Source organism: Petaurus breviceps, unplaced genomic scaffold (genome assembly GCF_028583685.1).
Source record: "Petaurus breviceps papuanus isolate PSGF00001 unplaced genomic scaffold, PetGlider_PUasm1.0 90397, whole genome shotgun sequence".
Taxonomy (NCBI): Eukaryota; Metazoa; Chordata; class Mammalia; order Diprotodontia; family Petauridae; genus Petaurus; species Petaurus breviceps.
In genome coordinates this window covers 1,562,725-1,575,847 of record NW_027187239.1, presented here as the reverse complement: position 1 = coordinate 1,575,847, position 13,123 = coordinate 1,562,725, and the positions used below count along the sequence as shown (strand labels likewise).

The 13,123-nt window shown below is 42.6% G+C and overlaps 1 protein-coding gene across 1 annotated transcript in view; it reads left to right on the top strand.

Moving 5' to 3' along the window:
• MS4A1 (membrane spanning 4-domains A1) overlaps positions 1-11,973 on the top strand; it is a 12,706-nt gene extending 733 nt beyond the window's left edge. Inside the window, exons 2-6 of the mRNA XM_069108514.1 lie at positions 146-268; positions 2,374-2,430; positions 5,370-5,606; positions 8,826-8,927; positions 10,953-11,973. Of these exons, the coding sequence (XP_068964615.1) occupies positions 146-268; positions 2,374-2,430; positions 5,370-5,606; positions 8,826-8,927; positions 10,953-11,138 (705 nt within the window). The 3' untranslated portion in view covers positions 11,139-11,973. The remainder of the gene's footprint in view (positions 1-145; positions 269-2,373; positions 2,431-5,369; positions 5,607-8,825; positions 8,928-10,952) is intronic.
• The last annotated feature ends 1,150 nt before the right edge of the window (positions 11,974-13,123 follow it).

The following is a 13,123-nucleotide window of genomic DNA, read 5'->3' as shown; positions in this document are numbered from 1 at the left end:
AAGGAAAGGAAAGGAAAGGAAAGGAAAGGAAAGGAAAGGAAAGGAAAAGGAAAGGAAAGGAGGAAGGAAGGAAAGGAGGGAGGGAGGGAGGGAGGGGGTACCACTTTCTGCTCCCTTTTCATCACCTCCTTCTCTCATGCTGTAGGCTGTCCAGATCATGATTGGCCTGTTCCACTTTGGACTGGGGGGGATTCTGCTGATGGTGCCCATGGGCACACATGCCGCCATCTGTGTGGCAGTATGGTACCCTTTCTGGGGAAGCATTACCGTAAGTAATAACAATAATAAAGGGCATTGGATGATCTAGATAGAGCTTTGGAGGATACCATGAGAATTCACCTAATGGTACCTATATCCAGAGAGAAAGGTACACATAGGAAAGAGGCTACTATAATGAAAACAATGCCACAGAAGGCATAGATACCAATGCTGTAATTTTTCAACCTGTTAATTAAAAATTGCAGGAAAACAAAGAGGGTAGTCCTCCCCTAATCACAGAATTCTAGAATCTTGGCACTGGACAGAACCTCAGAGACATCCAATCTACCCTCTCCCTTTATGACATCCTTGACAATCACTCTGACCCATTCTGAAGACAGGAGGACAATGCAAGGAAACTGGCGAGGACAGAAAAAGACAAGCACAGTCCAAGTTCCCCTCGCTGCATCCACTTCCCCGAGGCTCATTCATTTCTCAGTCTCTTCCAGTCTGGATTCTGACCATGCTCCCAAAGGTTACAGTAGCAGGCTGGCCATCCCTCTACTGTTCTCCTTCACCTCTATGCATGTGATGACTCTGCTGACCATCAGCCCTGGATACTGGTGTCTTGTAGCATCTGTGGTGATGCTCTCTCCTAGTTCTCTTCCTAATTCAAATCAATAAATGTTTATTTAGACCCTACTATATGCCAGACGCTGTGCTAAGCACTGGGGATAAAAAGTAAGGCAAACTAGCTGTGTGATGTTGGGCAAGTCTCTTAACCCCAATTGCCCTGCCTCCCCGCCTCCAAAAACACACACACACACACACACACACACACACACACACACACACAGGAAGACAAAAACTTATTTCTCTGCACCTAAGGAGCTCACAGTGTAAAGGCATAAATAACTAGGCACATACAGGATGGAAACAGAATATAATGATGGCAGCCTTTATGTGATCCTCACAAACACCCCAGGAGGTAGGTGCTATTCTTATCCCCATTTTACAGTAATAGAAATGGAGGCAGACAGAGGTTAAGTGACAGGCTCAGCTATAAAGGGTCTGGCGCTGGATTTGAACTCAGGTCTTCCAACTCCAGGCCCTGCATTTTATCCACTGTGCTACCTCATGACCTGAGAAGGCAGGAAGATCAACATTCAGAAGCAACTGTAATTTGTGAAGGAAGCCAGGGTAGCAGAGATGGGTAGCCAAGGGGGACAGACAGAGTAAAAGCACAGAAATGTGGACCAGTGTGGTCGGAATATAGTATGTGCAGAGAGTGAAGGAAGAAGGGATAGAGAGCTCTGAATGCCAGACAAAGGCAACGCCGCTGTCAAGACAAGAAGCATTTATTAAGTTCCTGCTACCATGCCAGGAACGAAGCTGAGTTATTGTTGCTGAGTTGTTTCAGTTGCGTCCAACTCTCTGTGACCCCATTGGGGTTTTCTTGTCACAGACAATGGAGCAGCTTGCCATTTCCTTCTCCAGCTTATTTTACAGATGAGGAAACAGAGGCAGACAGGGTAAAGTGACTTACCCAGGGTCACACAGCTGGTAAATGTCTGAAGCTGGATTTGAACTCATGAAGATAAGTCTTCCTTACTCCAGGCCTGGAACTCTGTGCACTGTGCTGCCTAGCAATGGGGTAAAACTCAAATAGAAATGGATCCCTGCAGCTGCATAATAACTTTGAAAACCACAAATGAGCATTATCTATGTTGTATTGTATTTTTATTTATTTTCTGAAATACTTCCCAATTAGATTTTAATCTGGTTTAGGCTACCAACAAACCTGAGTCTCACACTCTGACACAGAGTAGAGGAATATGTAATAAGGCTGAAAAGGTAGACTGAGGCCAGGCTTTCAAGGGGTTTGCATGCCAAATAGAGAAGTTTATATTTGATCTTCAAAGCAAAAGGAAAGGGGGGGGGGAGTGGGGAAGATGCAGGAGTCAAAAGAGTTCAGATGCACAGCTTTATGCCCATTTGGTGTCTTACTTGACTCCTCCCGTCCTCACCCCACAGACCCATCCAGCTTCAGCATGTGTACAGACAGTTTCTGCATATGTACAGATGGACTGGTTTTTGAACTCAGGTTGTGTACAGATGGACTGGTTTCTGAAAAGATAGTGAATGAATAATCATGGATTTTTTTTTCAATCGCAGTATATTACCTCGGGATCATTCTTGGTGGCAGCAGAGAAAACTTCCAGAAGTTGCCTGGCAAGTAAAAATTTTCCCTCTCTTCAGAAGACTGGGGAATTGAGAGAGACTGTCCAAGGGCTAGCTGCTGATAATTTGGTGGTAGTTATATAAATCTTATGAACCAGATTGCTCAGGGCATAAACAGTGACAGGGAATGATGCTGCTGGATATTCTGAGAGTGGTCTTATTAAGGGAATTAGAATCTCTAAGATAGTCAGCAGCGGACCCCAAAGGTCTGCTCAGGAAGCTTCCCAAAATAAGTACCATATTCCTGGAATAATAAGCCAGGGTGGTTGGGCCAGGACAACTGCCTGAGAAACATAGGATGAGTCTCTTCTTAGCAGGAGCTCTTAACCTTCAGTCTGTACATTTTTTTTTGATATACTGATAAATATACTTCAATATAATTTATTTCCTTGGTAATTTTATGCAATGAAAACCATTATTCGAAGAAAGGATCCATACCGTTTACCAAACTGCCTGCCTTCCAGAGGCACTGAGGACACAAAAAAGTTTGAGTACCTGTAAATCTTAGAGTCTAGAAATGGCTAGCTTGTCTTCTAAATAAGAAATGGAGAAAGCCTGTGTCTCCCTTCCTCTGGACTGCCTTCTAGAGAGGATGAAAGGTTAGGGCAAGTAGAAATGGCCCCCACCTGCAGAGATGCAACTAGGAAACCTGGTAAGTGTAGCAACAAACCTGCCCAGGGCAAGCTTCCCTGGAAGGGGACGCAAGTTTCTAGTAGCTTCCTATTTTAATTAATTAAGCTCCTGCAGTGTAGGGATTCTTTCTTTCATTCATGGTATTTATATAATAAGCACACAGTAGGTACTTCATAAATGCTGACTGCTTGATTCTTCCTAAGTTGGTCATTAGCACTGGGAGTACCCAGGAACAGAGCACTTGTGGCCTGCCTCCCAGGAGAGCCAAGGATGTTTGGGGAGCTTGGCTTCCAGGCCACTTCCAAAGGCCTGTGATTTCACTGGCACAGAGCTTTCTCCATTGATGTGAGCCACAACCTCTGCACATGATAGTACACAAGTATCTTGAAAGATGGGACCAAGAAAACTCTACAATGGGAGGGGTGGTAACAATCCCCTGCAAAAGCAATCAACCAACTAATTAACAACTGTAACTGCTGAAGAATGAGACAGAAATAGATTGTCTATAAAAACAAACCACTTCTCTGGACATCCCCAAAGGCCTCGCTCCCCATAAGGTGGCCACCATCATCTATTCGCCCAGGTGGTCCCATAGCTCTGTGCTGAGATTAGTCCCTTGGGTGTTGGTGGCACCTCAGAACTTTCTCAAAGTGCTGTTGCCCTTCACCTCATCATCTTCCTAACAGTTCTGTGAGATAGATGCCAGCTGCTCTCTGAGATGCAACCCATCGTGTGTGACCATTGGCTAGTACCAAGCAACACAGTTGCTTTTTTTTCTTATAGCAATATTAATTATAATGTGTAATATAATTTTATAAAATTATTTTTTCTTAAAATAATATTATGTCAACAAGGTAGCACAGTGGGTACAGTATTGGAAGACCTGAATTCATATCCCTTCTCAGATACTTACCAGTTGTAGGATCCTGGGCAAGTCACTTACCCCCTCCCTCAGCCTCAGTTTCCTATCAGTAAAACAATGATACTTCCAAGGTTGTTATAAGAATCAAAATGACAGAAAGTACATAAAATGCTTTGTGAACCTTGAAATTGTGTATAAATGCTAATAACAATATTAGTAACACATTTCCTTTACACTGCACTTAAAGACCAATGAAGTAGGCAATTCAAATATGATCCCTTCTCTTTCTGGCCTCCCTGTAATGTTCCATACTTGGAATCCCACATTCTGCCTTTCTACTCACTCCTACCCTACTTGTGTTTGCCAACTCAAAGTGGAGAAGGTACTTCCTTCAGTTGTTTACTCCAATAAATGTGTATCCCTACTCCCCCAGCACCTCCTCAGAAATGGGATATAAAGCTGAAATAAGACACAGGCCCTACCTTTAATGGAATTACAGATATTCTACTTAGACTCATGCATTCATCTGCCAAGCACTGTTTAAGGAGCCTTCTCATGCACACTTGAAATGCAGATGTTACTGAATATAACAATAAAATATTCAGAGTCTACTTTATAGAGATGCCTACCCTCAAGGAGCTCACAATCTAGTCTGGGACAAGATCCCAATACAAATAACTTTTTCTTTTCTATTCCTTTTAAGGGTTGGTAGAAGTGGCATCTGTGATTTAATTTGTAGGAAAATCTGCCATATAGAAAATCCATCCAACAATGCAGACCAGCCACTCATTGGTAACTTCTGGCCTTGGAGAACTACCTGTGGCACTGAGAGGTTCTGTGACTTGCCCATTTATGTGTGAGAGACAGGATCTGAACCTAGGGCTTCCCAACTCCAAGACCAACTCTCTAACCATTATGCCACAATGCCTTTCAGCAATAACTGAAATACGCATGATGCTACATGATAAGCATATCAGAGACATAGGACAAAATGTTATATGAAATCTAAGGGGAACAAGTTGTTAGTCCCTGGGAGAAAGCAAGGAGAGCTTTCAGGAAGAGATGGCATTTAAGTTGGTTTCAATTCAACAGGGGAGAGAAAGATGGAAGGACATTCTGGGCATTGGGAACAAACTGAGAAAAGGTGAAGGAGAATTCAGGAAGCATTTGTGTTGAGAAGGGTAGTGTAGTTTGACTGGAGTGTGTAACATTGGGGGAAAGGAGTAACAAGTTAAGAATGGATAGGAAGGATTATGGCAAGTTGCAGAGGGCCTTGAATGCCAAAGGAAGGAGTTTAAACATGCCTTCACTTCAGCAAGAGACAAGAATCAACAGCCTCTGAATGGACCTTCCAGTCATCAGATTCTATTAGTCCAGGAGCAAGAAAGAGTAAAAAAAAAAAAAAAAGCCATTACCCTTTGTATCTCTTTTCCAGGTCAACACAAGGCTTGGAATGAATGCAATAAGCCTGTTCTCCTCCATCTCTGGAATGATTCTTTTAATCATGGACATATTTAATCTCACTGTTTCTCATTTTCTAAAACTGCCAAGTCTGAATCTTGGTCAAACAGACAAACCATATGTCAACATGTACGACTGTGAGCAAAATGGACCATCCAGGCAAAGCACTGACATGCACCAGTACTGTCTCACTGGGAAGTCCCTCTTCTTGGTAAGTTCCTCCTAGGCTTAGATTCAGTCATCTACTATGTGCAAACACAGTGGGATGAAGATTTAGAAACAAAGAAACACAAAAAAGTCCCTGTCCCCAGAAAGCTTACAGTCAAAGGAGGATGTGAGAAGGAGGGGAGGGGCAACACAGGATGTACAGAGATAAGGTGAATGTAACATACAGACAACATAGAGACAAAGTAACTTCAGTGGTGGTGAGAAGCACATTAGTAACCTGGGCAACTAGGGAAAGACGTGGCCCTGGACAGAGACCAAGGTGAGGCAGGAAAGCCCTCCAGACATGGGAAAGAGGGAAGCATGAAAGAGGTGAGAATGGGAAAGGAACAGCAAGGATTCCATCTAGAGTGGAACATGATAGGGAATAACACAAAGGAATTCTGTAAAGAATCTGGGCTGGAGCCATATCGCGAAGGAGTTTCCACTTTATCCTAGAGGCAACAGGGACCCACTGAAGCTCGTTGAGCAAGGCAGTGCCTGGCTCATACTTCTGCTCTGTGGAAATCAATTTGGCACCTGGGTAGAGGCTAGATTAGAGAGGGGAAGAGCTAGAAGCAGGAGGCTTTTGCTGCAGTTTTCAAGTGAGTGGTGACCATGTGATTGAAGAGGAAATCATTCCATTTCTCTTTCATGAATTCCATTTAAATGGTCACCGTTGCACATGAACCATTCTGTCTCAGGGACTGTTCCAAAAGTGAGATATCAGATGATGGGTAAGACATCTCCCAGTCAGTGGGAAGGAGATAATACTTCCTAATTCTAGGTCCCTCTTCTCTAGCCTTTTCTCATCTATAACCCTGGGAGGAACAATACAATTAATACTTTGCCCATTTCACAGAAAGGAAAACGAATCTCTAAGAGGCCAAGGGACTTCTTGGGGCCACACAGCTTGTAAGGGTCATAGGTCTTATGAAAAAACTCGGTCTCTCCTGACTCTGTGCCCAATGCTCTTTCCACATGCTGAATACCACCCTGGCTCTCCCCTTGGCCACACATCTTTTCCCTCTATAGACAGACACACAGTGATGGTGATGATAGAGCTAGAGATGATACAGAATAGATTAGATACAGATATAGATAACTGATACTGTTATATAGATAGATATATAAATAGATAACTGAAATAGATAGAGATACACATAGATACAGACAGATAGATACAAATACAGATGTAGACAGACTGGATCCTCCAGTCTGTCTCACCCATTCAGCACCTTCAAGTACCTGTGAGCAAAGAGGCATCATGGTGCAGGGAAAAGACCACAGGGTATGACCCAAGAAGTCATGGGCCTCAGTCTAAGTTCTGACATTTACTGGCTATGCGATTTGGGGCAAGTTGTCTTACTTTCACAGATTCTCTGAATTAGAAGGGACTTCAGCAGTAATAAATATATGATGCAGTCTAGATGTGAAAACAGTCCCCACTACCAGGGGCCATCTCCAGTTGTCCTAATCTACATCTGGCCACTGGACCCAGATGGCTCCAGAGGAGAGAGGCTGGTGACTGCACAGCCCGGCCTCACTTAAATCCAATTCATCTGCATGTCATGGCATCACCTTCCTTCATGGTCCTCTTCAAGAACAAAGTACAAACAGCAACCCCACTACCATATAAACAAGTGGTCATCCAGCTTCTGCGTGAAGGCCTCTGAGAAGGGGGATCCCACTATTTCCCAAGGCTGCCTATGCACTTTGGACAGTCCTCATTGTTAAGATTTGCCAACATCTACCCTAAACGAGCCACTTTGCAATTTCTACCCATTATTCCTGGTTCTGTCCTATGGAGCCAAAGATAATAAGTCAAATCTCTCCAACCAACAATAGATAGCCTTTCAAATCCTCAGAAAGAGCTCTCATGTCCCACCTGAGTCTGATCTTCTCTAGGATAAACACCCCTAGTACCTTCAACCAATCTTTATATGACGTGGACTCAAGACCCTCCTAGAATGACTGTTGTCTGGATACTCTCAAACACTTTCACGTTCTTCTTGAGACATGACTTCCCAAACTAGACAAACGTTCCAGAGGAGATCTGAGGAAGGCAGGCCATAGTAGGCCTTTGGGTCACCGTCCTCTTCCTGGTAGCTCTGCATCTCTTAATGCAGCCCAAGATAGTGTTAGATTTTTGGACTGCCACTCCACTCTGCTGATTCAAATTGTGCTTTCAGTCTATGAAAACTTCCAGATCTTTTTCCAAACAGTTGTTGTCTAACCAGCCCCTCCCCATCACAATCATGCCTTTATTTGTATTCCCAACACTTAGCACAGTGGTTGGCACACAGTAGGGCTTAAAATGCATACTGACTGATTTTGTACTTGATTTGTACCCAAAAAATTTGGTATTTTTTTCTACTCAAGTATAATGCTTTACTCTTATCCCTACTGGATTCCATCTTCCTAGGTTCCACTCAATACTCTGAATTGTCATGATCCTTTTGGATCCTTGATCTGTCCTACAATACAATACCTACCCACCTCCTCAAACTAAATGTAATCTGCAAATTTAGTAAGCATGCCATCTGGGTCTTTATCCAAGCAACTGATAAAGATGTTAAACAGCACAGAGACCAGCACAGATCCCTGGGACTCTCCACTGGAGACCTAAAGCCACACTGATATTGAGCCATCAACAATCACTCTTTGAGTCCAACCACCTAACCAGTTCTGAATCCATCTAATTTTAGTCTTACCTAATCTCTATCTTTCCATCTTCTCCACAAAATAGCAGGAGATACTTTATCAAAAGCTATGCTAAAATCAAGGTAATCTGAATCATTATTCACGGGTTAGTTTAGTAATCCTGTCCAAAAAGTGGAACTTAGGTTAGCCCTACATGACCTATTCTTGATCATGCAACAGCAGCTCTTTGTAATCTTTTCCCTCTATAGACATCCTATCTCTTTAATAGTTCATTCTAGAATTTTCCCCAGAATTAAGGTAAGATTACTGACCTGAAGTTTGAAGATAACTCTTGTGGATTTTTTTGAAAACTGGCATTGTTCTCCAATCTTATGATACCCCTATTTTTCTTTAAATGAAACTGGGCTTCAGTTTCCTAATCTGTAAAATAAAGAGGTTGGATTGGATGGTCTCTAAAATTCTATCTCTGATTCTGACCTAGTATCTAGTCTAAATGCTTTGAGGACTCCTTAAACTCAAATCCAATTATTTTCTCACTCTTCCTTCTCTGCACATTCCACAGGGAATTTTGGCCATCATGCTGATTTTCACTTTTCTCCAGAATTTCCTGGTGGCATGCATTGTAGAGGATGAATGGAAAACTCTGTGTTCTGGCACCCAAATAGTGAGTACTAACCTGACCCCAAAGCTTTCATGACCTATTAGCTACAGAGCCATGTTCCATTCATGGTCTTCCTGGACCTATCTATCTAGGCTGGGCCTGATTCAGGCGCATCCTTTGACAGTGTATGTTCAACACTGGTACAAAATGAAACATACAATAGTTAACAAAAAGGAGGAATTTACTTAGTCACAGCAGGAGAAGGATGTTCAAGAAGGATATGCATTAAGGACATCCTAAGTTGATACAGGCAAACAAAGCACCCTTGCCAGAACTGCCCATAGCAGTCTAGCAGTCAAGCATCACAAAGAGTGCCTGGAACTATGCATGGCTACTTTGTGCCCAGGCAACCAAGAAATGATGTCAGCAGCCTAAGCCTGGCCAACCAATACTTGCACATGTCTTCAGAGAAAGAAAGGCTAAGAAAAAACGACAATGGTTCTGTACTGTGCACTGGCTGCTGGGACCTTCACACATGATTCCACGACTAAGGTAGTTTATATGCCGTTTTCTAAACTGACAGCAATCTTTTCCATATGAATAAATTTATCCTGTTGAAATATACCTTCCCATCATTCTTTCTCATCAAACATACAGTAGCATAACCTTATAATATAAACACTGACTTGCCACCAAGGAGCATTAGCTTCAATCTCTTATATACAACACCAGATACTTAATTAGCAATCAGTTTGAGCTTAAAACCCAATGCTTCATAAATCAATGATTTCTGACAAATGACGAGTGCTTCTAAGTAAAGCCCCACCGACCCCTACCCCATCCCTACTCACTCACCCCTAATTATTTACCCCTGCCACACCCAAGGTAGTGGAATCAGAGGCCTGGGTTCAAATCCTGAGTCTGTTACCTCTGTAATCCTGGGGATGCTCGCAACATTTCTCTGGGTTTGTCAATTACATCAGCAAGCATTTATTATGCACTTTCTGTGCACACCCTGGCTTCAGTTTCCTCCTTTGTGAAATGAGTGGCCTGGATCGTAATGATCCCTAAAATCCCTTGAAACTCCTAATCTAGAATTAAGTAAACCAACAGTTACACAGAGCATGATGAATCCTATATGCCTAAAGCTCCCTGTACCCTTCCCCCTCAATACAACCTCCTAAAGGTTATCAGGAAGAGGGAAGGGGAGAAAGACAAAGAAACATGCTTAGGGCAGTATGGTCCTTTATGGAGTAGGGAAGACAAGCAGAGGAACAGTAGATGAGACAAGAAGCCGCGATTTAAATTCAAAGACTGTATACGCTTTTACTAAAGTGAAGGCAAGGACTGTGTCCTATCTAAACCTTCTACCTTCTAGCACAATGCTATATACATAGTAGGTACATAATAAATGCACTGTTTTAAAAAATTCTCTTTCTGCTTCATGCCCATATAATGGGGTGGGCTATTTAAGAAGAGCAGTTTGAAGCTAGTTTCCTGTGATCCTTCATTTTAGAGATGAGAAGTCGAGGCTAAGAAATAGCTTGTCCAAAGTCACACAGTAAATTAATAGCAGCAGGGAGATGAAAGTGTAGGTCTCCTGATGCCTGGTTGGAGCCCTCTGCATTTACCAAATTTTGGAAAGGAAGATTTTTGTTCAAGTCCCCAGTGGACTAAATCTACTCCGAGGTGCCTCCTCTTGCCCAGAGTCAGTGAATCAGTGTATCTGGCACTTACCTGTTGACTTTCAGTATAGCTTGCCTTCATGCATTTCCAGAAAGATGGGGGCAAAGAACAGGCCTGGCCCGGCAGGATGATGGAGCAGGCATAGACAGTGTAAGAATTAACAAAGGTGTGCCATTTACTATGCTGAGTGACAGTGGCCAAATCACCTCCTCACTCTGGGTCTCAGTTTCCTCCTCTGTAAAATGAGGGGATGAGACTTAATGGCCCCTTTACTACCTTTTAGCTCTAAATCTATGGTCTTATAGGCCATTAAATTAAAGATGTAGAAAATATGGACATGAGAAATAAGTAGGAAGTGCTGATGGAAAAGGACAGGAAAAGTAATCCGGCTTTCTGTTTCAGGGTGTGCTTCTCCTATCTGCCGAAGAAAGGAAGGAGCAGGCAGTCCAGCTCACTGTGGTGTCCTCCCAACCAAAGGATGAGGAAGAAATGGAAACTCTCCCTGCTCAAGAAGAAGAGAAAGAAGCCAACTTCCCAGATCCCCCCCAAGAAAACTCACCTCCAGAGAATGACACGGGTTACCCCTGACTGGGCTGTTAGGCTCTTCCTCTCTCTCTGCCACCCTCCTCCACATCCTTCCCACTCCCTGCACTCCTCCCTCCAGCTTGTGAGTGTGTATAGAGGATCTTGAATGCTTCTCCACTTCCCTATAGGCAGCAAAATCTGCCTTTATGCCCTTAAAGAAAGGCAACAGGTAGAGAACAAGCTTTTTTAAGATTTATCCTACTAAAGCTGATTTTTGTTCAAGTCCAAGTTGGCCATGACAGCTTCTGAAAGCCATTTCAGCTCTGAGATTCAGTGATTCTATGACTGCCTTTACCTGGGATGAGGGTTCTTATTTATATCCAAAAGCACCATTTTCTCCCACTTCCCTAATGGGAGGGAAAAAGCGCTGCCTCTGTCCTATTCTTCCATTTCTCCCATTCACTGCACAAGCAATTTGTTACATTAAGGCTGCTTCCAAGAAAGAGTTGGAAGGATTCTCCTGTCAGCGTTTTCTGTGCACTGCTGCTCTTGGCCACATTTCCTGGGGTCTTGCACAATATACTCTAAATAGATAAGACCTTAATATTAGAGAACATTGTTGTTGCTGTCCAGTCATTCAGTCATGTCCGACTCTTCAGGACCCCATTTGGGATTTTCTTGGCAAAGATACTGGAGTGGCTCTACTTCCTTCTCCAGTATGTCCTCATTTTACAGTTGAGGAACTAAGGCAAATAGAGGTTAAGGGACTTGCTCAGAGTCACACAGCTAGTAATTGTCTGAGGCCAGATTTGAACTCTAAACCCAGAGCTCTATCCACTGTGACACCTAGCTGCCCCATTAAAGATCACATCACTTTAAAAAATATTTTTAAAATAGAAGAGAAGCAGATCATATATCTTTCTCACCTATGGGTAGGAGAGATATTCTTTTCTTTTTCTTTTTTTTTTTTCTTAGATTTTTCTTTGTGCTTTTTGGAGAGGGGAAGGTAGGGAAATTGGGGTTAAGTGACTTGCCCAAGGTCACATGGCTAGTTTTGTGTTAAGTGTCTGAGGCTGGATTTGAACTCATGTCCTTCTGACTCCAGGGCCAGTGCTTTATTCACTATGCCACCTAGCCACCCCAGGAGATATATTCTTAAGCAAACCAAATATAGCGGCAATCACAAAAGATTACATGAAACTGAAATATTTCTTCACAGACAAAATGAATGTACCTAGAATAAGAAGGGAATTGACTGAATGGAAAAAAAAATCTTTATATCAAATTCTTTGGTAAGGATTTGTTATCCAAGATACATCAAAAATGAATAAATATATATACATATATATGTTCCAGTCTAGGGTTGCTGGGAACCCTGAAATTCAAGGGCAAAAGTGTGGGTCCTGCCTCTAAAGAATTCGATCCAAGTTTTCTTTCAGTCAGTTAGTGACAAGGTTTATTAAAACATTGGTTGGGGTAGGCAATATTTTAAGAATTCGTGCTATTGGCCATATTTTAAGAATCTGAGCTATTTTAATGCTTGTTTTGACAAGCAGGTCAAACTCTTAAGGAATCTGAGCACTTTAATGGAGGCAAGATGGACCTTTGATACAGTAAGACTGTGGGAAGATCTGGATGTGATCTAGGAGTGGTCAAGAAGTCTGAGGTGACTAGGAGGTAACAGACCTGGAGGTAACAGAAAAGGGGTCTAGATGGAATCAAGGAATGGAAATCTAGGGTGGGGCCAGGTATAGACATGAGGACCACAATGAAAGGGCAGTTGAAAGGATTAACTGGGAAGGACTGGGTGCCCCAGGTGAATGCCAGGGACCTGGGCCAAGTGGGAAAGTCCAGGGCCTTTTAGGGGTCCATCATTAGTACCCCATCACTTACACACAAATGTATGTATTAGATATATGTATGTATATATGTATTGTGTATGTATACCTGTGCATGCACATGTACATATACACATATATATACAGACACATATACGTATATATATACATGTATATGCATATTTTCCCAACAGATAAGTGGTCAAAGAA